We start from the raw sequence: 27,013 nt of genomic DNA, 5'->3' as shown, positions 1-27,013 counted from the left end.
ATTATGGCGGTAATACCACCGCGGAACCTCCGCGGCACGGCCTCCCCGTTCGCGGAGACACTGATCGATGCTCGGTCGTTTGCGAAAACTTCGCGTCTCGTTACTGTCGTGACTGCGGGCCCCCTGATCGCTATCGAATCGGAACGGCTAAGCTGCTTAGCGCGCAGAAAAACGGCGAAAAATCGCTGGAGCCGGTGTTTAGAAAGGTTGCTTGTCGCCTGAGTTTCTACCGGGCCGACCGGCGCGGGCCGGGAGCTTTCGTTTCGCCGCGATCGCCGGTCCTTTCCAGTGAAACGATGCTCCTGCCCGTGAATTTCGAAAGGTCGCCGACCTTCTAACGCGAGGCACACCGGTTAATCTGGTAGCGCGCTGCGCGATGGAAAAACCCCCGGTTTCGAGCGGTCGGGGCTGCCTGACAAGTAGATAAATAACGGACGGATCGTGCTTCCACGTCCGATCGCCAGCAGAAGCTTCAGATCGTAAGCGATAAATAGAGCGAGCGACCGGCGCGCGGGTTTTTTAATTGTTCCGTCCAATTACGATTCGGCCCCGGTGAGTAACTGAAAAGCGCTCGGCCCGCAAGAAGAATGGGACAGTCGTGCCGATTTAACGAGGCATCCGCGAACGGTCGCGGTCGTCGGGGTGACGGTAGATGGCGGCGATTTAATCGCGGCTCTTTCGTGCTCGCTCGCGATCAACGGAGGTATTGTATTCCCCGAAAAGGATCCGTCGCGGCTAAAGATAGCGCCCGGCGGAATAGCTCTCTCTGGCCGGACCATATTTTCGCGTAGCCCCTCTCTGCCGGCCGCATTGTTCCTTGGGAACCGAGGCTGGATTCGCGCGGGATCAAGAATAATCGGGGTAATTCCTCGAATTATGTCAGCTCGGAGGAGCAGCGAGCGGGCACCGATCGATCGGAACCCATTATTTTCCAGCCGTGAGCGGTTTTACCGGCCGTCGGACGGGGATACCTGTTCGAGGGGAAAAAATCTGTCTGCAAATAGCTTCGAGAAAGCCGCGCGGATCGTCTCCGATCGCGGGGCAGCTTAACCGTTCTAACGGCCGGCAAGAGGTTTGCGTACGCGGAGCGAGCGCCTAGAAAAAATGGAGAAAAAGAGGGCCGGAGCGTAGGTACCTACATCCGGATGACCGTGCGTAAAACTGAAGCAGCACCGGTCGCCGTAGGATCCGAGGGAAGGAATAACGACGACCACGTAAGCGGCGATGAAAGAAGAGGAGAAGGCGAGAAAAAGCCGAGTCGAAGAAGAAGAAGAAGACGGCGATGAAGAAAGGGCAGAAGAAGAGGACGAGGCTCCTCTCTGTTGGAGGGTTTGCCGAGGAGGTCCAGACCAGGTTCCATCTGCATAACCGGTATGTGCCGGCAATGTAGACTGGCATGAAGGCAGAATCGAGCATGTCCTCGGCACGTTATATCGTTCGCCTCGTCCTCGCGCGACGCCAACTGTAGAGTGTAGAGGGACCTCGGGGCGGTGCAAGGAGGAGAAACGAAGCGCGGGCAAGCAAAGAGAAGCAAAGAGAGGAGAGAAAAGAGGAGACGTTGGGCAGAATCGCGTGGAGTACCTTCGAGAAGGAGCCACACGTGGTGCCAGCGAAACTGGTAGAGAGAAAAGCGTAGGCGCGAGTATCCGCCGACCGATGACATCATCGGTGTTCTGCCTCGAGTCATTCTCCCGGCAGAAGACTCTCTTGCTCTCGAAACTCTTTGGAAAACCTTCCAGCGATCTCGACTGGTTCCCCCGTTCGGTCGCCGGGGAGACCTGTTGGAAAACTTTTATTTCCAACCCCGGCCAGCTTGAAATGTTCGGGGAAGCGGACTCGTCCGGAGCGGCCGCCATTCAGCGGGCAACACGCTCGTTATACTTATCTAGTCGTTCGGAGACTTCAACACGCCGGCAGCCGCAACCGCAATGTCGGTTTCTCTGCAGCGCGGCAATCTCCTCTGTTATTTATATAAGTTCCATCGGGACCGAACGCGTCCTGACAACGCGTCCACCTTCAATTAACTCCTTCAATTAGTCCTTGCGCGAAGAATCTGTTGGCTTAATTCAGTCGGCCGAGATCCGAATAACGAAGGCTAGCTTCCGAGCAGAATGAAGCTGTTAACCCGGCCGATTAGCTTTTCAGATGCCTAATCGTATGGAAATGTGAAACGGTATCGGCTAGGGAACGTTAGAACGAATTCTTTTGTGAAGGTATCGGCGGCCTCGTTCCTTAGAAAGGATCCACAGGGAGCTCGCGCGAGCCAAATAAAGATCCGCTCCATTATCCGCGGCGATTCGAATGGATTTACGCCAATGCCTGGACGCCGATGATACATTTCAAGGGAAATACGTTGGCACGGCGGTGAGCGAGCGCCAAAGGCTTACCACAGGGCAGGAAACGATAGTCCGGGAAAACGCCGAGGGGGGAAGTGGTAGGGCTGGGAGAATCGAAGGGTCTCTCTTAAAATTTTACCTGGGACACGTAATCAATGGGACGGTTCTAGAGAAATAGAGGAGGACGGGCTCCTCGGCCTAATGGTACATCCGTCGGGGGCACAAATCTTTCCTATGAACCGCAATGACGTCCGCATCCGTTCGAAATCGACGGTTCGTGCAACTCATTGGGACGTTCGTTCCCTCGCCGCGATTTATTATTATTATTATATACGGGAAAAACCCTTTAGAGTACATAATATACAGGTGAATAAAAGATTAAAACCATCCGCGAACTACAAAACAATAAAACGCTACAGCGAGGTTGAAAGATTGTACTAAGAGTTGGTCAAACAATTGATTCCGAAATGAATTTTGAGAAGCAGAGAGCAAATCTATATCCTCAAGGCACTGATTGACCTCCTCCATGGCACGGTTTATGGGGTCAGCAGTATAGTGGTGATATTCCGGTATCTTTGGCTTAAGGGGGCATGCTCAGTCAGGAGGCCGAAAAAAGGGTGGTTTTTGGAAATTTTTTACTCAAAAGCTATAACACATTTCTCAGAAAATCTTTTTTCCTTTTAAGGATTGCATCTAGTACCGTGCATCGTAATTTTTTCATTTAAAAATATTGATCAATAACTAAGTTATTTTATTGTCCATCACTCGAAGGTTCTCTTAAAAAAAGGCACTGCTGCTCGAAAGTCGATCACCTAAAATAAAAAAATCAGAATTTACTTATTATATTATATTATCTAGTATTTGAACGAAGGCTTTTTTTATCCGATGCTTAATTTTCTTTTAATTGACGAAAATCAGGCACGATTTATGATAAAAATTGAAACTTTTACTTTAAACATCAGCTATTTTTTCCCAAATCAATATCTCGAAAAATCCTTCGTTCAAATACTAGATAATATAATAAGTAAATTCTTTTGAATTTTTTTCAGATGATCGACTTTCGAGCAGCAGTGGCCACCGCAGAATCCTTTTTTTTAGAGAACCTTCGAGTGATAGACAATAACTTAGTTACTGATAAATATTTTTAAATAAAAAAATTACGATGCATGGTACTAGATGCAATCCTTGAAAGGAAAGAAGATTTTTTAAGAAATGTGTTATAGCTTTTGGGTAAAAAATTTCCAAAGACCACCCATTTTTTCGGCCTCCTGACTGAGCATGACCCCTTAAAGAGGGGTCTCAGACGCAATGACCGTTCAGGGGTGTGAAAACGTAACGATGCAACGAGCTCGTGACAATTAATCTGGCCGTGAATAACCCTATACAGGAACGTCAGGTCGGAAAATACATTTATCGCTGTATCTGGAATGCACGATCCACCGGGGACCGTTTCCACGGCTACCGACTCGTTTCCACAAACGTCCGCCAAATAAACAAGCTTTCCGACGATTACGATTCTCCGCCCACGCCCGAGCGCCGATATCGGGCCCCGACTTGGCGCGAATATCCTCAGAAAAACGTCCACGTAGACCTGCCTCGAAGCCGCGGAGAAGTTCCGCGCGGGGCGTCGCTCGTTTTTCCCGAGCCGACGGGAAAAGCAGACACGAAATCCGTCGTGCATTCGTTATTTACGACGTAGGAGAAACGAAATAGTCGCGGACGGGGCGCGGGCCGGTGGACAGTGACGAGCGTTTGCCAGAGGAATGCACGGCCGAGGAGGCAGGCATAAGAAAACGCGGCAGCGTCGGGGAACCTCTCTAAACTCGAAACCTGTGCCGGGGCCCTCACGAATAAGGGGCGAGACATCCATAAACTTACTTTGGACCTCGGGGCTCACGGGGGTTCTGGGTTGGTTTTTCTTTTTACAGGGCCAGGCAGGTGCGAACCGATTTCTATAGTCTTCGCTCGGTAACGGCTGTCCTTCGTGCCAACCGTCCACCTTAGCACCGGCCTCTGCCGAACGAATCCTCTCCTTCGATCGAATTAACAATTAACGAATCCACGTTATACGATATTCGTCCTTGATTGTAAAAGAGAGCCCTCGACAGATGCAATTAGAAGTTTGTCGAATACGAGACTTACCCCAGAGAGTTGAAGGACAGTCCCCTCTTTATAGGGAGAGTGCTGGCAATTTCCATGGGTTTGAGTCCTGAAAACATACAGGAATAATAAGTTAGCATAACGGCGTTCGGAGCGCCTCCTTTGTTTTCTAAATGTTCAACTCCATAGCGTGAGAAAGGCTTGTTCGCACAGGCAGAGGCGACTTTTCTTCAAATTTATAAGCACTGTTTAAATCGAGCGGAGGACGAGGTCATCGAGTGTCTCGCGGCTCGATCGTGTCGCGATGCGATCAACGCCGGGGAAGGTTGCTTGAAATAATAAAAAGTCAGGTGCACGCTATGAAAACGGGAGAAAGACCAAAGCAAGGACGAGGTACATCCGCCGGAAGTCGAAGGGCGTCACGCCAACGCTTGTGCGCAGCTTTGTACCTGAACAGGCCCAGGCGACTTACACCAGAACCGGGATATAACAGTACCGATCCTTTCCAAGGATTCGCCTCTCCGACGAACAATAAGTATCGCCCCTGACCGGCCATCCTTGCCGATTACACTTCCCTGGAAGGAATCCTCCTAACAATAAGTGGATTTCCCGACTGTTCGAGGAGTCGTGGAAATGGCCACTCTGCTCCCTCGCGCGTGCACGCCAGTTAACGCGAACGGCCCGCCGAGGCCACGAAGCCGACGAGTTCTTCGACACTTCGTTCCTGAATGCAAATCGAGGAAAGTACACACGCGGTGTATATGCCTTTCTTTGCCCCGGCTCGCGTCAAATCGATGATCGCGTACGTAGCCTCCAGTGTGCTCGACGACGAGAAGAAGAGGCAACGTATTCCAGCGAGCGAATTTCTCAGCGTGAGTCAGAAAAGCGAGGTCGACGGCGACCTTCGAGGACCCTGTGCTCAGGGCAAGCCGATACGCATGCAAAATTTCATTCACGTAAGCGTCACGTACGGCTTAACGTTGCAATAACATTCCGAGAATAAGTTGGGGTCCGAAAGTTCGCCGGTTCTTTGTTCCACGGCGTCTAGCCGAAAAACGCGCGAACCGTCTTGAGAAAAAGGAGTACGTGCCCGCTGCCCGCGCTGTTCGCTCGAAAATCGCTCGGAATCGTCGCCGTTTAGTCCTCCTTATTTAGCTGCGGCGAGGCTGGAACGGAGAAATAAATTGTCGTTAAGAAACCGAGCGAATTAAGAACCACACCCGTGAACAGAAAGATCCGTACCCTACACGAGCGGGAGGCATCACTGGAAGGAACGTCCATCCTCGAGGATCGAGATGCATCGAGCGTGCTCTTTCATCATTGCTCTTTATCTCCACATTGATATTATGCCCGCGCATCATCCAGCCGTGCGCATACCACCCGTCACGGCGCTGCCTTTCCCACAAACTGAAAATGGATGACACGTCTAGTCGCGGAACTTCCCAGGGCTCACTTTCAGACAGCGGAACCGATTCCACGTCGCCTTCAAGCAGGCGTATCTTTTAGGGTGCATAAATGTAGGCAGGTACCTCGAGCGAAAACGGCGCGGCGTCGGGGCTAAAAAACCGAAACGCTCTCTCGCCCGAGCCAACGTTCCGCGGGGGTCTCGGGCTAATTATTTTTCGGGGCTACGAGCTCTTGCTCCTCGGGTTAATCGAGCGGCCGCTTAAACGAGGAATTAGCCTGGGCCTAAAATCGCGATTTACATCCCGGCCCACGTATCGCCAATTAACAAGCGCGGTATGCGGATAGCGAGCAGTTGCGTGTCGCAATTTTTCCACGGCAAGAGCAACGCATCCGGGTCAAAGTATTGCTCGGCGAGCCGCCGCAATTGCATTCCGTAACGTATTACGAGGTCCCTCGTCCGGGAACGAGTTCAACGAGAGAAACCAGGCAACGGAGTCGCTCCGCGAGCGAATTTCGGTCGTTCGGCAGCGCGCGCCGCGATTGCACCTACCGGCGGAGGCGAGTGGTGCGCGTTGAAAAAAAATTCGTAGACTATCCGAGGCAGCGGCGGTATCGGCGAGGCACGCACGAGATTCCCACGCAAGGTGTACCGGATCTTCCCCACGAATTCTCGTATTCCGTTGCTAATAGATTCGAGAAGGGTCACCGAACAGTTTCGTAGCGGGGCCCCTTTCCTCGAGGAAAAGCAGCGCGAAGGAAATGTGCCGGGTGCTCGCCACGGATCGGTAATTGCGGCCACGATCTGCGATCTGGGATCCGCGATATCGCCGATGTCAAGGCGCTGCGGGGTTCGCCCTGTTCGTAAAGTACGAGAAGCCTCCTGGATATTCGAGAAGGGGTCGGGCAGACGCAGGGCTATTCGAGGAGAAATCTCGGGAGGACTCGACGGCCGGCGATCGTCGCTGTGACGTCGACGATTTTCTTCGAAAAACGAGAGGACAGCGCGGCTACGTAGGTAGGTAGGTATACGTACGAGGCCGAGCCTTCACCTCGATCGCGGCTTGCACGCGCGCCTTCACCTACACGTATGCGCGTGTACAGGCAGGTACGCGTGCACGTCTGCGAGTCGAGTCGAGTCGAGAGAGCGGTGAAACGGGAGAAAGAAGGAGAGAGAAGGGATGAGAGACACGTGGAGAATCGTGCAAAACGCGGGAGAGAGAACAAGAGGAAGACGAGAACCGGTGAAGGAGAGAGAGGATGTGAAAAAGGGGCGAAGATGGTGGAGAGACGGGGGGTTGGGGGAGGTAGAAGGTGGGAGGAAAAGGAGAAGGCGCGAGAGATCGGTAGAGAGGGGTCATTGGTTGTTCGTTGCGCACTCAACGTATGGGAATCGTTATGGACCGACTATAGTCGTTGGAATGCGTCCTTTTTTCCTTTTTGTGTCTCCCCATATACCTGGCGGGCTGGTCTCGCTCGATTGTGGCGGTGGCGAACCTCTTGCGGACAATCCTGTCGGCCGGCGACCGGTTAGAAGGAAAAGGACCGCGACGGCGCTTCGACCGACAGACACGCGGAGCCTTCGGCCACGCCACGCTTCCACCGAGGATCCTCCTGTGCATCGAGTATCCTGCGCGTCCAGGAACGAGGGACGCGGGGGTCACCAGCCGCGAACCCGCCGATCCGAGTGAAGGTCTAGGTTCAAGAGGAAGTAGAAGCGCTCCGACTCGCCCACGGCCGGCCAACGCTGAAGAGAGCGGGCGGAACGGGGTGCACCGCATCGAGTCGCGGCTCGCATCGGCTTAGAAATCGAGCATGGCTCGAGGACAAAGAGTCGAAAAGGAGGCGGTACGAGTCAACGATTACCCGTAAAACGAGGAAAAAGAGCGAGAAGCACGGGACGTCGATGGAGGAAGGATCGCGAACGAGCAAGAAGCCAGAGGAGAGTGTACCCGCGAAGAGGAGGACCAGGGAGAAGCCGGCGCGAGGAAAGGAAGACCCGGTAAAGCGATAAAGAACGAATCGGCCAGGTAGAGGAGAGTTAGAGGGACAGGGATGCCGCGGTAATGCTCCGAGAGACGACCGAACAAGAACACCGACCGAAGATGGACAGAGAGAAAGAGAGAGGAGGAGGACGGTGCAGAAGAGACGTGTAGGTAGAAGGACAGGTAGTCGACTCGAGGAAAGAAGGAAAGAAGAGCGAGAGAAGAGGCGGGGGCCTGGAGAGAGGAAAGGAAGACCGTGGAGGAGAGGGGAGCGGAGTAGAGTGGCGAGGAGTGGAGAGGAGAGGAGAGACTCGTTTCTCTCGTATGTATGCCGACGGTTCGGTTCGGTGACGTCAGGACGTCGATTTGAACGGACCAATGGGCGCTCGGAGCGAGCCTGAAGAACGACGGAGAAGGGGGAAGGGACAGGTGGGGCCCCGAGGGGGGCTCTGGTCTCGGGGCTCAGGGGGCTTCGGGGGTAGGGGTAGCTCGAAAGGTGCGTGCGGCCCTGGACGTGGGGCGCGGGGCCAGTTGATCAGTGAGTGCGGTAGTGATCTCATCTCGTACCGCGCCAGGTGTGACTCTTCTCTCTTTCTTTCTCTCTTTCCTCCTCCTTTGGTCCACGAATCTCTACGTGCCCTTGGCAAAACGGAGGAGGAACCAGTACCGGACTTAAAATTCACCGATCGACTCGTGCGTATACCCTGCTCTCAGATACCACAGGTATGAAATCTTTGCTCTATTCTTCATCACGAGAACCCTAGCAAGATCTTCCTTCGCGGAGGCACGCTATGTGTACAGCATATTAGTAATCAAAGTAGAAATTAAACTTGACCTTCACACTTTTGCCTTCAGCCCACGTCTAGCTAGAACTTAACGTACAGCTCAGAATTCGAAACGAAGGTCAAATTGAATTCGCGAGTCGACACCTCGGGCTTCGTTCGTCTCTCTTTCGCTTAGAGGCCGGACGAGACATTTTTCAATTGGATTTAATCGGTTTACAGCAAAAGGGACACGGGTAATCGGGGACCGTGATGATCCTCGGTCAGTGCATTCGACAAGGTCGAGGCGAGGTTTGCCGCGTTCGCAAGAGACGCAGGCGCATTCTTTTCTAATCTCCGTTTGTTCGCCGCTCCGTTATCGTTGCCATTCTTTCATCCTCGACGTCTCCCGTTCGTTTGCATTTCCTTCCTTCCCAGCGATCGTGTTGTTCGAGGCCGAAATCTGTTCGCGGCGCTCCCCCCGCTCGTTCGAGCGTCCGCGCTTCCCCGAGAGCCTCGGCTCGTTGCCGATTCGCACCGTTTCGCGTGCGAATTTCCGCGGCCCTCTTAGCAACAGGTTGCACCCGGCAGGCGCGGCGTGGAAAAATAAGAGTGGTTCGAACGCTTTTGTTCCTCCAGCTCTCTCGTGCACCTCGAATTTCTGCGCGTCGGCCGATCGCGTCGCGCCTCCCCCTCGCCGGCGAACGAAAATTCACGTCGGGTAACGACGCGTAAACGTTCTTATCAACGCGACGCTAATTCGAAGCTGTTCTCACGTTCGAACCGGCGTTACAGCTTACAGCCGCTACATAATAGGCAACCGTAACGGCGGTAATTAATAGCACGCGTGTCGGCCATCGATTAATTACAGCGACCGTTGAACGATCGACTACTTAATCATATCCCGCCGCCAACCGACACGTTTCGAACGTTCACGAATCTCCAGAAACCCCAGTCGCGTGAAATTAATCGATTCTCGCGAACCCTTGACCCGCCTGTTGTAATAAGCAAACCCGAACCTGTTTGCGTCCTTTTTTTCGTTTGTCCGCTCGCAAGAACAGGCCAACAGGCGGCAAGAAATCGTCTCTCCCGCGTGGCGTCGTCGACGTTGTAGCATTGGCGGAAGCTTGTATCGCGAACGATCTTCAACGTGCCGGCGAATGCATTCGAGATTGGCACGGTAGAGCGAGCGACCGAGAAGTAAAACGTAGATATGCATACGTGCATTTGACCGCCTCGCGTGCATAGTACCGATCCGTGAATCCTTGTTGCGAGTGACACGCCGATCGGTCGATAGCGGAAGGAGCTGCGAATTCTCACCAAGATAACGAGGCGACGATTTCAAAACGAATTCGCTAGCCGAGCCGCGTTACGTTTGCTCCTGCAAACAGCAACGGGTGCCGAAAGGTGACTTCTTGTTTAGCGACAGGCTTGTCCTCTAAACTTACCGAGTCCCGTCTAACGGCCGACCGCCAGTTGCACGTTTATCGTTTACGTGTTTGAGCATTCAAATTCATACGGGAATAACTCGTTTCAGAGAACTCGGCGCCGACTTGCTCGATGAATCAGAGCGTCCGGTATTGCGCAAAGATCTCGCGATTAATGGAAATGAAAACAGATCACCTATAATCTCCCCGGCCGTAATTACAATAAACTTGGCCGCGGTGTCTGTGAATTTGTCCGATCGACGCGAGAGGCTGATCGCTCGATCAAAGTTCCCCGGTTACCCGCGAACTCGGAGACGACGAACGAGGGAAGAAGGAAACGAAACGCGAAAACATCGAGCAGGCAGGCGGCGAGGTCTTTTCTTTTCCCGCGTCTCGAGTCCCGTTCCGGAGCGGCTAGGAAATTAAATCAAGCTCGATAAGTACACTCGAACGGTGATAATGGCTACGAGCGAAGCGACATTAGCCCCGGCTATCTCGAGTACCCGTGCAGCTGTGTTTGCGTAAACGATTGGAAGCCGCGTCGAAAGCCGGTCTCGCTAGGAAACGAATTCACCTCGCCTGGCTGCATCGTCCCGCGGCCGAAACTTCCATTCACCCAGCTGTTCACACCGTGGATGCGGCGAGCTCCTCAGCGGAAGGGTAAGTTGCCGATTTGGGAGATCAGCGTGACTGTCGGCGAGGTTCCCCCGGATCGTTGCGCAACGAGCTTCGGGAACGCCGCGAAACATTGCCGATAAAAGCTACGGTCAATAAGGCGTATCGTGCAAAGACCTGTAATGGCTTGGCCGGACACGGGACTGTTAATTAAATCGTTAAACCTCGAGGTTCCTACTCGGCCGATAATTAGTCCCCGCGTGGCACAGCGATCGTGGATCTCCTCCGGTGGAAGCCCCCGGCGATGCTTCCTTCGATCCCCTCCGGCTATCTTCCCGGCGGCGCGTAGTTTCGCCGAATTCTCGGTACGCCGTTGTTATTCTTTGTTCGCGCGGGAAGGTGCGATAATTGTACATACAAGCGAACTGTAGCGGCCATGTCAGACGAATGGGACGAATCGAAGGCCGGCTTATCGTGAAAGATAGGTATATTTTCGCTCGTATTTGCCGTAGGTACGTGACGACGGATTTCGCAGCTCGGATAAGAGGCATTCCTCGAGCTGGCTCGCGTTAGAAACGAGCCTTCGCCTTTTGTCCGCCGCGCCGGTGACTACTCGCCTGCGCCCGCACCAGCCCGGCCAACGCAGCAGCGGAGGTGGAGGAAGAAAAATAAAAGAAAATTCACTTTTAGAAAGTCGGACATTATCATTGAATCGAGGTCTAAATCTTTTATGGCCAGCCTTCCTGTAACGCCCCGCGCACGGATAGCGAGCCAGAAATAAACGGACGGTTCCGCAGGTGAGTGTGCCACGGCTCTTGTTCATTTTTACTCACTTTCTTGGGACCGTTGCTACTTTCACTGCTACGGGATACTCGAAACGCGCTCGCGTCGAGGTAAACCGTCCCGCGGAACCGCGCGGCGATCGTCCCTGGCGAACGCGTCCAAGTTCAAGTATCGTTCGATCGTCGTCCGAGGGATCCATTGTTCGAATATGTTTTCTCGAATTTGCCGACGGCCGAACGTGGCCGCGGACTAGAGGTCGTGCCGCAATCTACCGAATTATCTATTACGAAAGTTGATAACGTTCCTGAGAGGCTGACGTGTTTTGCCACCATCGGATCCACGATAGCGGCGTGTTATTTAAATACGAAATGGCTGTCAAACACGTCTCCGGTTCGCGCAACGCTGAGCGTCCCGCGAGAGTCGGCTTCTCGAAAAATCCGTCGTCCCCGAGTCACGGTCGCCGCGTGTAATATTTACATCCCGATGGAGGAGTTCGGTGGAAACGGAGAGAGCCGAAGCGCGGGGCAGCGAGGAGAGGCGGGGAGGGGAAACGGCGCGGCGGCCTGATAATAAAATCGAATCGAGACACGAGCGCAACGCGGAGAGATCATAAACTTTCTCCGAATGGAAGTTCTTACGAAACATCGCACCGGCCTACTGGCGAGAGAACCGGAGTCTTTGTATCTGGCCACAATGGAGGCCCCGTAGATATCGCGCCACGCGCGGTAATCGCTAATCGATGATAAAACGAAGGACGAAATTCAGTTCCACGCGCCGGCTGACCTTCTCTCGATTTAGCATTACGCTCCGCTGACGCCGCATACACTCGGATTCGCCAACGTATAATCAACGGGCAGAACGTTTGTTGGGAATTTATGCACGCTGCACCGCGATACTCTCAGAATCCGGTTTTATCTCTCGGTACGGTACACACAGCGCTCCGCGAGAGACGTGCACTCTTTCCTGGAGACGGGCACCGGCAAAAACACGACGATTCGCCGCGGATGCACGGTTTTAAGGCGAGGTAATTATGACGCAAGTAATTATGACATAACGCCTTACACGTCGATTCAGCAAAACCGCGCTGGCCCTCTCGTCCCCACCGCTGCCGCGCCGCGCCGTGCCTATCCTCTCGTCCCCATCGGCCGTTTAACCACGATTCCGCCAGCGAGAAAGAACACACGGCTGCGCTTCCGAGCGGAATACGTTATACATGTATCCCGTCTGGCCCGAGCTCTACTCGCTTTCTCCGCGTTCGGGTGCTTTCCATATCGCCTCGTGCTTTCAGCAGGAGGAATGACTTTGGCCTGGAAACGCCACAGGAATTTCCAGGTACACGCGCTCCTTGTGCGAACACCCGCCCGCCCGCCGGCTATTCGCCGCGCCAGCCGCCCGAATGCCCGCGGTCTTTACCCACGGACTTTCACTCCGAAATGTCAACGGTTGTGTTTCACTTTTCAAATAGGTACATGCCCGCGTATCGATCAATTTCGCGGCAAGCGGGTGATCGTTGTAAAGCGGCTTAACGGATCCCTCCTTCCTCTTTCTGCTTGCAGGCAGCCGGTGCGACACGGACAGCAGGACACACGTGCACGCCGTTCATCCTCACCAGGAAGCCACTCGCGATCGAGAATGTCGGATGAAAGGTTGATCGATTCGTCGTACGTCTGCCGTGCGATCGACGAGCCTCGGGACACGATTCGAGCATCGTTTATCTTTAGGTTCTCGCCAATATAAGAGCTGGCATCGCCGAGCGGATAGGCTGGCCGCTGGCAGAGCGGTTTCTCCGACGGACCCATCGTCTGCGGAAGAATTTCAACGCCTTGAGGGACTCTGGGATCTTGGCGCGGACATTTTCTTTGGTTATCTAGCTGTATGAGTTTTATTCGACATCATAAAGCTAGGTTACCGGAGTTAAGCTCCTCGCCATATCAACTCCAGCGGTTCCTCCGCGAGGATCGTGCGATCAACGTTCCAGCGATTACTTCGACATCTGTTGTTCGTAACCGTGAACTCGGACGCGGGGCGAATCGACGTCTATGTACGATCATTGTGGAAAATAAAATATTTCATTGTGCTCGATGTAAATACATACCGGCCACGTCCGCATGTTGAATAAATACAAATTCCGACCAGACAGAACGTCGTTCCTTGAACATTCCCCAATTTCTAATAAATATTCATCGGGAGGGCAGAGGAAAGAAAGCTTTTCTTCGGAATTAGTAGTCGCCGCGCCGAAGCGACAGTGAATAGAAAACGAAAATGCCTCTAACGTACTCGAAAGATTTCTGTATTCCCTTCGCACACCGGAACGTACGAGTTGGGCATTTGTAATTACTGGTAGTGTCATTGCCACGTGACTCGATTACGTATCGGCAAGTTTTCAGAACTCACAGGTATCGATATCGCTCTCCCTACGTGATCATATTCCGCGTTTTAGCAAACAGCGCGGCTCGAACTTCTGCTCTCTCTCCCTCCCTCTCGTTCATTCGTTCGCGTCTGACAGGAAGCTCGTTAAACACAGTTTCGTACAATGCTCGCGCTCCTCCGATAAATTCTATCCTAAAAGAATCGACGAGCAGACCAATCTTTGTTTAAGAGAAAAAAGAAGTCGGGCATCTTACGTGTCGGAACTGAAGAGTGGAATGAAAGCAAACGCGCTGATACGCATTTATTTAGCGTGCCGTGGATTCCCTTGATTCCTGACGAAAGGTGCATGGATTATTCATTTATTTGTAACGATCTCAGAGGGCGCCACGTTCCGGTGCATCCTATGGAAGTCGATACCGACTGGACTTTAGCGGTTTTTATGAATCCTTTCTGGCGCTCTCGGTATTCGATCGCCTCTGGTCTTCTCTTTCCTGCAACGAAACGTTTGATTATAGAACACGATCGAATAGAATCATACAACTTTAACGCCACTAAATACAGTGCACTCCGCCTATTAGCAATGTGTGCGTATTTATTGCATGCTGTGATTCATTCTACAATTACGTGGGCGTTTGTACGTCAGATCAATTTAGTAGCAAATCTACAGCCAGAACGAATGAGTCACTTATCAACTTCTGCCTCTGCAGATATATACTAGATCGAGAATGTTCCAGAATCTGAGCGCCTGTCTTCCCGTTTCGATCAATGAAGTATGACCCGAGTTCGCTGAATGGCGATGCGTGAAAGCAAGCGAATAGAAATTACATTGAACGTAATTAAATCATCAACGATCCCTTTCCCATGCACGCACATGGAAACGTCTCCAATGGTGGACCATTATCCCCCAGGCAACGTTGGGGAAAATGGCTCGCTTTCGTTCCTGCGGGCTGAGCGAGGAACATCCTCGCGGAACTGTCGAATCACGATTAAACAGGAAGCATTTCGATGAGAATTGCCCATTCGCCTTGACCAAAAACGTCCCATCATGTTCGATTCATTTGCCCATAACAAATGCCGGAAGTACCACGTTAAGGAAAAAAAGAACTAAAAGAATTTTTGCGAAGTAAGGCGAAGGCCCGCGTAGCTGATTAAAGGAGAAACGCGAGCTGGTATTTTCTGCCGATGGAAACTATCGTTAACACGGAGGAAGATAGCCTATCGATTAAAAATTAGTGGAACGGATTCGTATTCCACCGGATATAGGGTGTCCAGAGAGGTGAAAATGTTCTAGAACGTTCTAGAACATTCTAGAATTTTCGTGGGTATATAAAGCGGAAACTAATCGACGCGCCACTTCATTCGATAACCTGCCAGGTGCCCGTTCCTGTGTTCGTTCGTGCATTACTGAACAGCATTTTAACATTGATTTAACTGGACACAAAGGTACAGTCGCTCTCGATTTATTTTGTAGGAATATTCGGCTCGTTTACTGAACTCGCAGAAATATTATTGCGCGAGCAGCGTGTTCTGTATTAAATCTTGGGAGTTTTATTATACCTTCCATTAAACAGTGTTTGAAATTCAGTATCGTTGTCGCAAGTTTGCACGCTTACATTCGAAAATAGCCGTTTCTCGATTTATTGCGTTTGATACGCCGATCCACGTGCTTTACTCCTGTGAAAGTATCTTTCCTTAAATTCTGGAGATTTTACGGTAAACCTTTGAGAAATTCATAGAAACTCAAAAGCACATGCTCTTACCGTGCACGTACACGTAATTATTTCGAACGAACAGTGATAGGAGAAATTGGTAAAAGACCGTTTACTTAAAAGCAGTGGAAATGCGGACACGCGCAAAGGATTATTTGACATTCTTTGATATTAATTTCAGATGGCGACACAAATGGAAACCGAGACGGGAGAAGTGGAGACCTTTGCCTTCCAGGCAGAAATCGCTCAGCTGATGTCCCTGATCATCAACACCTTTTATTCCAACAAGGAAATCTTTCTTAGGGAATTAATCTCTAACTCGAGCGATGCCCTCGATAAGATACGCTATGAATCTTTGACCGATCTTACCAAGCTCGACAGTGGGAAGGACTTATTTATTAAGATTATTCCGAACAAGAACGATGGTACCCTAACCATTATCGATACTGGTATCGGTATGACCAAAGCCGATTTAGTGAATAATCTTGGTACGATTGCCAAATCTGGTACTAAGGCGTTCATGGAAGCTCTTCAGGCTGGCGCAGATATCTCCATGATTGGTCAGTTTGGCGTGGGATTTTATTCTGCCTATCTCATAGCGGATAAAGTTACCGTCGTCTCGAAGCACAATGACGACGAGCAATACTTGTGGGAGTCCAGCGCCGGTGGGTCATTCACCGTCAGACACGATCCAGGCGAGCCACTGGGACGTGGAACAAAGATTATTCTTCACGTGAAGGAAGATCAAACCGAATACCTGGAGGAGAACAAGATCAAGGAAATCGTTAAGAAGCATTCCCAATTCATTGGTTACCCGATCAAGCTGGTTGTCCAGAAGGAAAGAGAGAAGGAGCTGAGCGAAGACGAAGCGGAGGAGGTAGAAGAGACCCCAGAAGAAGATGGAAAGCCAAAGGTTGAAGATTTAGAGAACGAGGAGAAGGAGAAGGAGGAGAAGAAGAAGAAGAAGAAGACCATTAAGGAGAAATACACGGAAGATGAGGAATTGAACAAAACTAAGCCTATTTGGACCAGAAACCCTGATGATATCGCACAGGAGGAATATGGCGAATTCTACAAATCATTGACCAACGATTGGGAAGACCATTTGGCTGTAAAACACTTCTCTGTAGAGGGCCAGTTGGAATTCAGAGCTTTGCTCTTCGTTCCTCGTCGCATGCCGTTCGATCTGTTCGAGAACAAGAAGAGGAAGAACAACATTAAGCTGTACGTAAGAAGGGTCTTTATTATGGATAACTGTGAGGAATTGATTCCAGAGTATCTGAACTTCATGAAGGGAGTGGTTGATAGCGAGGATCTCCCACTGAACATTTCTCGCGAGATGCTTCAGCAGAACAAGATTCTGAAGGTGATTCGCAAGAATCTTGTTAAGAGATGCCTGGAGCTGTTCGAGGAGCTCACAGAGGATAAGGAGAACTACAAGAAGTTCTACGATCAATTCAGCAAAAACATTAAGCTGGGTATTCACGAGGACAGCGCCAATCGTAGTAAACTGTCGGAGCTTCTGAGGTATCACACTTCAGCATCTGGCGACGAGGCTTGCTCTCTTAAGGACTATATTGGCAGAATGAAGGAGAGCCAGAAACACATTTACTTCATCACTGGAGAGAACAAGGAACAAGTTGCAAATAGTTCCTTTGTTGAGCGTGTAAAGAAACGTGGCTTCGAGGTCGTCTACATGACTGAACCCATTGATGAGTACGTAGTCCAACAGCTGAAGGAATACGATGGAAAGCAATTGGTGTCTGTGACTAAAGAGGGATTGGAGCTTCCCGAGGACGAAGAGGAGAAGAAGAAGAGGGAAGAAGACAAGGCCAAGTTCGAGAACTTGTGCAAAGTAATGAAGAACATCCTTGACAGCAAGGTCGAGAAGGTTGTGGTATCAAATCGTTTGGTCGATTCTCCTTGTTGTATAGTTACTTCGCAGTACGGCTGGACAGCTAACATGGAGAGGATCATGAAAGCTCAAGCTCTGAGGGACACGTCCACCATGGGATACATGGCGGCAAAGAAGCACCTCGAGATCAATCCAGATCACGCTATCATTGAAAATCTACGCGAGAAGGCAGAGATCGATAAGAGCGACAAGGCAGTAAAGGATTTGGTAATTTTGCTGTTCGAGACGGCGCTTCTTTCCTCAGGTTTTACACTGGACGAACCACAAGTACATGCCGCCAGAATCTACAGGATGATCAAGCTGGGTCTTGGTATCGACGAAGAGGAGCCTGTGCCTGAAGAACCGAAGGCAGAGGAAGATGTTCCTCCCGTCGAAGGAAATGCAGAGGACGCTTCACGAATGGAAGAAGTAGATTAAGTATTTGATCTGAATGTGATGTAAGAAGTTAATCTCATTGTAGTCATTGAAAGACTGTTGAAATAGCCACGTTTTATGTGGTGACACTAACCATCCTCATTTTCATTTCCTGTATCATAAGATCCTTACTTTATTTATCATACCAAATTTTGTTTTAAATACCAAATATCTTGGAATAAGTTAAACTTATAATAAAGTAAAATTTACTACTATATGTGTGCGTTTATTACCATCTACCTATACACCATTGAATAAAATTGTTAGAATAATATAGAACAGGAAACAATTAGAAGAGACGAATAATCGTCATGGTTACAGTAATCGCTTGAATCGTAGATTTTAGATTTGTAAAACTGGCTTTGAACACATTAATCGTCACTTTAATTTAAACAAATAATCTATTACGTCGCCATTCTACACTGCCCATTTGATCAATAGAATCGGAAAAGTTTCGTCGATTAAATCAGAAAAGCCGCGCGCCATCTAATAATTTCACGCTTGAAATCGCATGAGGAGCCCTCGGAACTTCGTACCCGCAGAGGTATTTGGCGATTATTTTGTGCTCGCTAAAGTGTGTCAAAAAACGCCCTCTACCTGACGGTTTAAAGCGTACAGATAGGAGATTTGGTTGCAGAGAAATCATAGTCTCCGCCTTAAACGGACAGATTCTAAAGAAATATGATGGCGAGTAAAGGGTGGAAGGTCAGTGCATCGGTACAATTGTAAAATTGGTATACCGTATGTCAATGTATGCGTACAAGAACAAATAGGACTGTAATCTCTGAAAACTGAATTTCCATAGGTAGTAAAACCCCACGTGCCGATGATAAAGTTTCGTAAGGGCGGAATTAACAGAGGTAAACGTCACATTAATACTCCTCCTGGAATGCGTCTGTTGAAAGAGCCGACTGAAATGATTTTGTTATTGGTTAGTAACTACAGGAGCAACAACACCGTCTGGGCAGCCAGGGCCGGCGGCGCCTCGACAAAATAAGGGTGCGACGGGCCCCAATGTGACCGTTCTGCCAACAATAGAGGATATTCATCTTCCCCCGCGGCTCCAAAGACGACGCATAGACGAGAAAGAAATTGCATACATCAATGCAAGTATAATGTTTTATGTCCTACTACTTGTGCACTTGCAATTGCAATGGATTTTCAAAGGAATTTCTAATCAACATTTACACACCCAGTACAGTATTCACGATATTGTATCAGGTTTTTAGTGCACAGTATGGTTTCTTAAATGCACGTGAATTGAAAGGGAAAGCGTGCACTAATTGAGGTTTCTCTGTTACAGAGAGGCGGTCCGGACTAAATTCATTAAGCGACTATTAGGACATCCCTGATCTTAGAGTAATAGGAACAAGTTATTTTCTTCTTATATCTTTCTGTACAATATGTTCTGTAAATAAATGAATGCAAGACGTGCTGCTTACAAGTTGTACATATTTCTGTTGTCCATCTATCGGGCAAGGTCTCCCCTTTGCCTGTGTGACATTGCCAGAACCTGCTATTTCTGGCCAGCTTTTTGGCTCATTCTTGTAACACGTAAAGCATGTTGATCTTAGGACAACAGGAGAGAATCTTGATAAAATTGTCACACGTGTCAATGTAATTCTTGTATAATTACTCCAGAATTATTATTGACACCAGTCACCGTGAAATACGAGAGAATAACATCTTTTTAAGTAAAAGTTGTGAAAGTTGCAACCACGGGCTTTCCTTTTCTTTTTAGAATTTTGTTGCATGTACCTATTATTCTATGGCATTAAGAGTAAACGGCTGAAAGAAGTTGTGAAGTTCGAACTTTCCTCCTATCCTATGACGGCGTAAATCGAATATTAGAAATCCGGGGATCGTTTACTTGAGGAAAAATATTTTAGGAGCAAAAGCCAATAGAGACAGCCCTGTTCCATGACAGAAATAGCAGACGACAGTGCGCTGCGTCTTCCATCCGCTCACGATCCCTGGACGCGATAGCGGAAGACCTGCAATCGTTTTGCCTTTTATCGAAACTGCGAAAATTACACGAACGACGAATTTACGAATATGTCTGAGATAACGGATTTCGGTCCGAGAAAGACGATTTTTATCCTAGCGATTGTGGCTGGATGTTTTGCGGTACTATGGCCGAGAATTTTCTATCCTATGCTCACTGCATCTGTCACACCGCATCACACCACCGACACTTCTGGTAAGATTCTAATACTTTTCATTACGTTAAAGATCAAGGATACGTTAGTGAACGAAATCTCGAAATCTCTAATTCATCCAGTCCTTTGCGGTTGCTTTTGTTGACCTTCTCTGGTAGACTGTTCAATCACTCGGGTGCAAATGGTACCTCTCTTGCAATGTTTCATTTCTAATAATTGAAGTTAAGCATTCAGATATGTTAAATGTGATTTCATGTATCTCTGTGTACCAACAATGTATTATATTCATGAATATTTATTAGCATGCTGCGACGTAATATTTGAAAGTGATGTCACTGCTGCGGATATCATGCATGAAATTTGTCAGAACATATTGAAGCATCATCAAGTTGATCCAAGAGTAAGAGACGTTTTGAAAACTATAAAACTGACACCACAAAGTGCAAGTTTGTGTAGAGAAGAAATTTTAGCCAGATGCGGTATAGATCTATCTACGTTCCTTGCAGAAAGGGAACGATTGGGAAAATCTAACAAACAAGTTTTGGAAGAGATCAGATCATTTAATAGTTCCCTGTGTCTTAAAATGCACTTTGGTATACCTCTTTCTCAGTTAGGAACACCACATCTCATCAGATATCATATTTTAATGCCACACAGTAAGAATTATAAAAGGTTCTATTCAAGCCTTCTGATACCAGCTACTAATAACAGATAGCATGTGCAACTTTGTTACACTTTGAGCATTAAGTACCGTATCAAGTATCTATTAATATAACATGACTAATAACTTTATTTCCAATTTTAAATATGATTTTGACGCTAATAATCTTGCCAATTATACAGGATACCGTCGATCTAGTCGTACAATCCGAAGGGGGTCGATTCTTCGCGTGAAAATACATCGAAAATGTGCAATAAGATTTTTTCGTACGAGGCTTTGACTTTGAAAAAATTGATTCTAGGCATTTTCCCAACAAAAATGATTTTTTCCCGCATTTTCGATGTACCATATTAAACAAAGAATTACTCGCTTTCGGATTGTACCGCCAGCTCGATGACACCCTGTATATGGAAAGCAGATTCGAGTTATCCCTTCTACCTTGGCGGATTGCCAAAAGAGCAAACATAACTACCGATGAGTAGATGGGGATAAGTTTGGCCTATAATCATAGTTCCAAAGGCATCTATGTAATGATCTCTTCTATCATTTACAAAGATTGCAGTCTAACATTATTCCTATGCGATTTAGTAAGAATAAAATGAATGTAATAGTGCTTTGAATTCTCTTTGTTTTACAGTCCATTCTCGGAATGATAGCTTAATAAAAAATATTTATATTTTTAGGCACAATACGGCAAGAACGACGTACACCACCTCATGCAGGTGGCCTACATCCTGCATTGAGGGAACGTGGTAGAGCGATACCTTCTACTCACATTGTACCAAAGGTAGCAGATAGACCCGATCATGTGATACCGAAAATCAGACCACCCTTGGGTGGTGCGGGGCACGTTGTCCCTGCACCAAATGGGAATGGCACTATGGGAATCATCATGCCGCTTTATACCTTAGGCATCGTACTGTTCTTCCTGTATACAATTGTCAAGGTAACTTTTCTTTTCTATCGTACCTCTGGGGACCAGACAGGACCGTTCTTTATGGACTGTTGTTTTACCAGGTGCTGAAGAAAAATTCGGATAGCGAAATCATATCGGAATACCCGGGAGCCGCCGCGGAAAAAGAATTCCGAAAGATGGTATTTAGCCCTGAAGCGTTTGCTACTGCAATGACCGGCGGTACAATGAATTATGAGAAGGAAAGATCACCGTCACCGCAGATGCCTGCGCCCACCATAGAGGAGTTGAAGGATCGTAAGTTTTACCGACGTTTCTTTACAAAAAATGATTAACGACACTGGATTTATATCATCATTAATGCAGTGTTTTCCTTGAAAGCTATTTCCTTTAAAGAAATACTGAAAAATAAGGTACATGTTTTTTTGAGTATCTAATCAGATTTTTTAAAATGGTGTTGCATGATGCAAGGTTTGCACAATTAGAACACACACGTATTTATACCGTGAATTTAACGAGGAGGAAAGAAAGAAATGTTAGTCTAAAATTACAGATATTGTAAGTACTGGTGTATATTCTCTGAACACATTTGGTAATGTTATACATGCTGGAACACAAGAAGCGGCAGGAGACATAGAGATAGATCAGCTGAGACGTCGTTTGGTCGAGACGGAAGCAGCCATGGAAAGAATTGTTGTCCAGATAGGCAACATATCACGTTCAGTTATGCATAGTCCAAGCTCGCAAGAAGAACTCAAGGTTTACTAGAATAATTTTGAAGCAATTTACCATTTTCCATTTCTTAGCCTTTAGAAATGTGCACGTTGTTGTGTTCTGATTGCGTTTCAAGCTTTACCCGTTGTAATGTACATTATATATGATACATATTGTACATTCAGCACGACATCGTCGAGAAATTTTGCTTTTTCTATATTTCAATGCTTCTGGATAACCACTTCTAAATTGACCATTTTTTCAAATCTCCGTCTTTATGGAAAGTGCATACTCATATTTTAGCTGAGTGAAATACTCGTTACAAGCATTTAAGTCCGTCGACGTATTAAGTAATAGAATTTATAGTTCTCATCTTTACATTTAAATAGTAGATGGGCCTCCAAAGTCCAATGGTCCGGCAGGGGTCGATCGCTCATCTAAGGTATATTCTTTGCCTCGAAAGTTTTCTAACAAGAGTAACCAAAAGTTTGTGAGAAACTGTTTCTATTGAATTTTTACTATCGTTTCCAAGGCTTGTATCTATCTTAGGACACTAAAGATTCAGTCTCGTAACATAACAGTACATATTTAATACTATAAAAAAAGGATGAACCTTATCCTAAAACAAATTAGAGACACTATATTTAGTGCATTTTTTCGCATCTTTATCGAAGACGACCTTTACCGCATGATAATGTTGTTAATTTTGAAAATCGATGTTAATTTTATTTCTCTTTTCATCTTAGCATTATCGACCGTTTTTTTTTATAGTGCAGCATGGATTTCTTAATAGTTTCGTAAGATGAGTGTTATTTACTTAGTGTTGGATGTCATATATATTGTGGCCCTAAATGAAACTACAGAGAATATTTATTTTGTATTGATTTATGAGTATTAACATTTACAGTGCAGTAGCATTTATTAAACGCAGCATACACTTGTATTTATTTTACGTTAACAAATGTGTAACTACTTTGATGAAGCGTGTGGTATACGCGACTGCTCATTTTGACGATGTGATTTGCAGGACGATGCCGACGCCCAGGCTGAACATAGTAAAGCAGATGAAGAGGTAGAAATTATAGAAAATTCACCGACCGTTAAAGTCATGGGTATGGAAATGACAGCTAGTTGCGAGGGTAAGGGTAGTAGGCCTACTACTCCGATAATACCCGTTCCACCCAGGTAACGACAATTCGAGCAATACGTTCGTGAAGATGAAACGTCCAACAACTGGAGTTGCATTTTTTTTTAGTAGTGTTGAGAGGGAGAAAACGCCGCCTAAACCAATATATTTAGAAGGTGCGCTTCCTCCACAGTGTGAGCTACTTGTAACAGATTCAGAAACACAAGCACAACGAGCCGAAGAGGATTCAGAAGCACCTGTTGTACTCTCAGGCAAAATGACCCTCTCCCTCATCAGCCTCGACCAAAATGCAGCAGTAAGAAAATATTAGAATTACCAACAGAATCGAATGAATCTGCGGAGCCTTGTTTTATTTGGTGATTCTTTTATTCATTTAATTGTTTGCTTCTATAGAGATTCCTTAACACAACAATGGCAAATCACAGGACCTCTTATGAGACACAGGAGTAGCTTTTTTTTAGCGATTTTTTTTACTTTTATAAATTCGACGCTAATACGACGTTACGCAATAGCAGTTACTCACACTCTGTGATTTGCTTCACGTATTAATACCTAATTTCTATTATGCATTAGATTTGCCATTAATCTACTAATTTTAGTGTAAATTATGTACACTATACATTTTACACGTTTACTGTTGCTATAAACATTAATACTCGATAACTTCAAATTATCCCCGAATTAAATTAAGTTTTTACTCACGATGCTGCTGTCGGCGTTCACTTTACTCAACTAACTAAACGCTGTTAACTATTCTACCCATAGGTACAACATTTCGTTATGTTCTTTCGATAGGAGACACGGAAATTACAATCAGAACATCTGTAGTTAGACACAATCTTAATTGACATTTTCTTGGTACACATTAGATATGAAAATTGTTGCAATGATATTGAAACTAAAGGTGCTTAATATCGTTCCATTGAACTAGGAATCGGATGAAGGAAATCAGGAAGTACGGGGGACAGGCGATGTAACGGCCTCAAATATGGAAAGCACGGGAGAAACGCTAGATACTCGACAATTTGAAGATAGAGGACAAGAAGAAATACAAGTTAGAAAAGAAATTGAGAATGGGACGGAAGCAGATGAAGTAACGGGAGAAAAAGAGGACGAAAAAGAGGAACTAGAAGATGATGAAGATATGGAAGAAGACGAGGAGGAAATAGAGGAAGAGGAAGAAGAGGACGGAGTTGCAGAAGATGATGAAGAAGAGTATGAAGAAGAAGAAGAATTAGAGGAAGAAGTAGAGGAAGAAGTAGAAGTGGAGGAGGAGGAGGAAGAGGAGGTTGTGGAATATGATGGAGAAGAATTAGAAGATGAAGAAATAGAAACAGGAGATGATAAGGGCGATGAAGGGGTAGAAGATGTAGTAGAGGAGGAGGAAGAGACGAGTGAAGAAGAGGAAGAAAGGGGTGAAAGAAGATTACAAAACGTTAACCAAATTTTAAGTAAGAAATTCGAATGAAAAGGACAGGGTATTCAATCGATACAGGGTACTAAGATGGCGAAAACGGTAGGAAGTGTAAAGTGCTAGAGAATGGGAATGTTCACAGTGGGTTGCCTTATAGTGAAAAGACAATTGAGAATAAAAGAAACAATAATAACCAACTAACGATTGATTAAATCAGTGTTTACCAATCTTAAAATTTTACGTATTGCAATAAGAAAGGATTAACACAATGATCGTCAGAAACAGCAGCAGATCGTAGAGATGTTGGTTAAGCACTGCCAAACACCTAATAAGTTCATAAGACTCGAATTTACTGCATGCTTACACTATTGCCTGTTGTACCCTTTGTACACTTTGTAGAGTCAGAAACTTCTTAATGGGGCCAAGAAAAGAGGCAGTGCTTCGCGCACATGTCCGATAAGTGTCATTGTGCAATGAATACCACACGATTACAGTACAGTCAATAAATGCTACACAGTTGCGAACACTGTTATGATATTAGTTTTCTACCGGGTATGCTGATTGGCAAGCACTGATCTCTATGCTTGTGCACATACCAGTTGCTTCAGTTCAATCTTGTTTAGAATTTTTTTTTATCAATGTGAAACAAGCTATTTTGTATGGCGCTCTTATTTCTGTTGCATTCAAACGAAATTTTTTTCATAACGTAGTTTGTAAAGCCACTTAGTAGGTAGGATTGTCATTTTCATACCTATGCTTAGTCGTGCAATACTATATCGAAGAATTGTACAATAAACAAAGAATTCCTTTGAAGATAAGTTGCTGTCAAATGTAATTAGACTATTACTGGAATAGGCAGATTTGTAATTATATTCTGTTCATCGCTAAATACAACTTTTCCATTTAATTGAAAAGAACTATTTAAGCTTACATATTTTAGGGCAGTAGTTATCTTCGATATTGTTATTAAAAAATAAAATTATATTATTATATTAAACTTTGGTGTTTATTATTAATCGTTTAGAGTTCGAATTTCAAGTCAATTAATAGATACCCCTATTATTACGCCTCGGAATTTATTTTTGCAGGAATGTATATAGTCTCGATTTCACAGCATTAGGCATTATATATAGTACGATATTGTATGTTAATAACATAATGTTATATAATCTCCCGCAGCTCCATCTGTTTCGTTTAAATAATCTCCGTAACCTATAAGTACGTAGTTCGGGATTACAATTGAATAACTGGTTTTCCTTGCAAATTACGGAACTCTTCGTTTCACCGTAAATCCCGCGGCCGTTACGGGAGTTTTACGAATGGAGTAAAGAAATTTTCCTTCAAGTCGATTTTATACAGACATTAACCTAACCTGCAAAAAGATCATTTCACCCCGTAATTAACGAATTAACGGCTAACTTTCACTCATGCGTTTGCATTCCCGCGAAGAACTATGCGACCTTTACTTTTTCACAGATAAAGTCGCATGTACCATTCAGAAATTTCGACTAATAGACGCGACGAAATTGTAAACATGCACTTTGGAGTATGTTTTGCTGGAAAATATCTTTGAAACTCATACTACATAAGTACGATAGATGGGAGTAAGGCGTTTCCTCCGGTATTTCTTGATAGGCATCCCTATCGGGATTACTATTATCGACACGGCTGGTGGCATAGCCAAGGTAGAAGGAATCTCTATGCAACCGACTTTAAATCCAGATGACAGATATCCTGATTTTGTGTTTCTGAATCGTTGGGCAGTTCGTAGTCAAGAGATTCATCGCGGTGAGATAGTATCAGTGATATCTCCCAAAAAGCCAAGCCAGACCTTGATTAAAAGGGTCGTGGGGCTTCCCGGAGACATTATAAGCTCTCACGGATATAAAGCAGACATCCTGAGGGTACTTGAACACTTTACTCCATAGGTATTTACTTCTACTACTTCACTGAATAATAGAAGCGCATGTTCCTTTATTAGATACCAGAAGGATACTGTTGGTTGGAGGGAGATCACCTAGGCCATTCTATGGACTCTAACACATTCGGACCAGTTCCTCTTGGTTTGATAACTGGCAAAGCTACTTTTATAGTGTGGCCACCGACTCGCTGGCAGTACCTTTACCCTTCCATGTCGCACCACAATTTTCCATTAAATATAGCGAGAGTATCAGCTAGATAAACTT

General features: G+C 46.7%; 4 protein-coding genes and 1 long non-coding RNA gene across 14 annotated transcripts; all 5 read left to right on the top strand.

Annotated features, from left to right (window-relative positions):
- Nucleotides 1–8,240: 8,240 nt before the first annotated feature.
- LOC143369056 (uncharacterized) lies at nt 8,241–11,307 on the top strand. Its single transcript, XR_013085328.1, has 3 exons — nt 8,241–8,548; nt 8,830–10,673; nt 11,141–11,307. It is a non-coding gene; the product is annotated as an uncharacterized LOC143369056 (long non-coding RNA).
- Nucleotides 11,308–15,062: 3,755 nt separating this feature from the next.
- LOC143369465 (heat shock protein 83) lies at nt 15,063–18,034 on the top strand. The gene is made up of 2 exons (XM_076813435.1): nt 15,063–15,224; nt 15,672–18,034. The coding sequence occupies exon 2, from the start codon at nt 15,672–15,674 to the stop codon at nt 17,820–17,822; it is 2,151 nt and encodes a 716-aa protein (XP_076669550.1). The 5' UTR covers nt 15,063–15,224; the 3' UTR covers nt 17,823–18,034.
- Nucleotides 18,035–18,254: 220 nt separating this feature from the next.
- Nucleotides 18,255–19,250, top strand: LOC143369362 (alpha-ketoglutarate dehydrogenase component 4). Of its 3 annotated transcripts, none has more exons than XM_076813200.1 (4): nt 18,255–18,524; nt 18,625–18,679; nt 18,756–18,929; nt 19,123–19,250. In XM_076813200.1, the coding sequence occupies exons 1-4, from the start codon at nt 18,501–18,503 to the stop codon at nt 19,158–19,160; spliced, it is 291 nt and encodes a 96-aa protein (XP_076669315.1). In that variant the 5' UTR covers nt 18,255–18,500; the 3' UTR covers nt 19,161–19,250. The 3 variants fall into 3 exon arrangements, with proteins under 3 accessions (XP_076669315.1, XP_076669317.1, XP_076669316.1); XM_076813202.1 differs by having other exon boundaries at nt 18,258–18,524; nt 18,756–18,925; XM_076813201.1 differs by having other exon boundaries at nt 18,266–18,524; nt 19,127–19,250.
- Nucleotides 19,251–19,736: 486 nt separating this feature from the next.
- Nucleotides 19,737–25,824, top strand: Ric-3 (RIC3 acetylcholine receptor chaperone). 7 transcript variants are annotated; one of them, XM_076813189.1, is made up of 8 exons: nt 19,737–20,019; nt 20,281–20,634; nt 21,323–21,585; nt 21,657–21,849; nt 22,106–22,311; nt 23,294–23,451; nt 23,525–23,708; nt 24,345–25,824. In XM_076813189.1, the coding sequence occupies exons 1-8, from the start codon at nt 19,875–19,877 to the stop codon at nt 24,879–24,881; spliced, it is 2,040 nt and encodes a 679-aa protein (XP_076669304.1). In that variant the 5' UTR covers nt 19,737–19,874; the 3' UTR covers nt 24,882–25,824. The 7 variants fall into 7 exon arrangements, with proteins under 7 accessions (XP_076669304.1, XP_076669308.1, XP_076669307.1 ...); XM_076813192.1 differs by lacking the exon at nt 22,106–22,311 and adding an exon at nt 22,659–22,708 and having other exon boundaries at nt 19,739–20,019; nt 23,522–23,708; XM_076813190.1 differs by having other exon boundaries at nt 19,739–20,019; nt 22,172–22,311; nt 23,522–23,708.
- A 138-nt stretch (nt 25,825–25,962) lies between these two features.
- Nucleotides 25,963–27,009, top strand: LOC143369361 (mitochondrial inner membrane protease subunit 2). Of its 2 annotated transcripts, none has more exons than XM_076813199.1 (3): nt 25,963–26,045; nt 26,304–26,731; nt 26,809–27,009. In XM_076813199.1, the coding sequence occupies exons 2-3, from the start codon at nt 26,426–26,428 to the stop codon at nt 27,007–27,009; spliced, it is 507 nt and encodes a 168-aa protein (XP_076669314.1). In that variant the 5' UTR covers nt 25,963–26,045; nt 26,304–26,425. The 2 variants fall into 2 exon arrangements, with proteins under 2 accessions (XP_076669314.1, XP_076669313.1); XM_076813198.1 differs by having other exon boundaries at nt 25,983–26,151.
- Nucleotides 27,010–27,013: the final 4 nt, after the last annotated feature.

Source organism: Andrena cerasifolii, chromosome 5, assembly GCF_050908995.1.
Source record: "Andrena cerasifolii isolate SP2316 chromosome 5, iyAndCera1_principal, whole genome shotgun sequence".
In the NCBI taxonomy this organism is placed as follows: domain Eukaryota; kingdom Metazoa; phylum Arthropoda; class Insecta; order Hymenoptera; family Andrenidae; genus Andrena; species Andrena cerasifolii.
The sequence above is the reverse complement of the archived record's forward strand: the minus strand, read 5'-3'. Positions and strand labels throughout refer to the sequence as shown.

Excerpts from the sequence above, each read along its gene's own strand:
- LOC143369361 (XM_076813199.1), top strand. The coding sequence starts at position 26,426 with ATGGGAGTAAGGCGTTTCCTCCGGTATTTCTTGATAGGCATCCCTATC. Across the intron at positions 26,732-26,808 it reads ATAAAGCAGACATCCTGAGG|ATACCAGAAGGATACTGTTG; the intron begins GTACTTGAACAC and ends TTCCTTTATTAG.
- LOC143369465 (XM_076813435.1), top strand. The coding sequence starts at position 15,672 with ATGGCGACACAAATGGAAACCGAGACGGGAGAAGTGGAGACCTTTGCC.
- Ric-3 (XM_076813188.1), top strand. The coding sequence starts at position 19,875 with ATGTCTGAGATAACGGATTTCGGTCCGAGAAAGACGATTTTTATCCTA. Across the intron at positions 20,020-20,280 it reads TCACACCACCGACACTTCTG|CATGCTGCGACGTAATATTT; the intron begins GTAAGATTCTAA and ends AATATTTATTAG. Across the intron at positions 23,709-24,344 it reads GCCTCGACCAAAATGCAGCA|GAATCGGATGAAGGAAATCA; the intron begins GTAAGAAAATAT and ends CCATTGAACTAG.
- LOC143369362 (XM_076813200.1), top strand. The coding sequence starts at position 18,501 with ATGATGGCGAGTAAAGGGTGGAAG. Across the intron at positions 18,680-18,755 it reads TAAGGGCGGAATTAACAGAG|TAACTACAGGAGCAACAACA; the intron begins GTAAACGTCACA and ends GTTATTGGTTAG. Across the intron at positions 18,930-19,122 it reads AATTGCATACATCAATGCAA|AGAGGCGGTCCGGACTAAAT; the intron begins GTATAATGTTTT and ends TCTCTGTTACAG.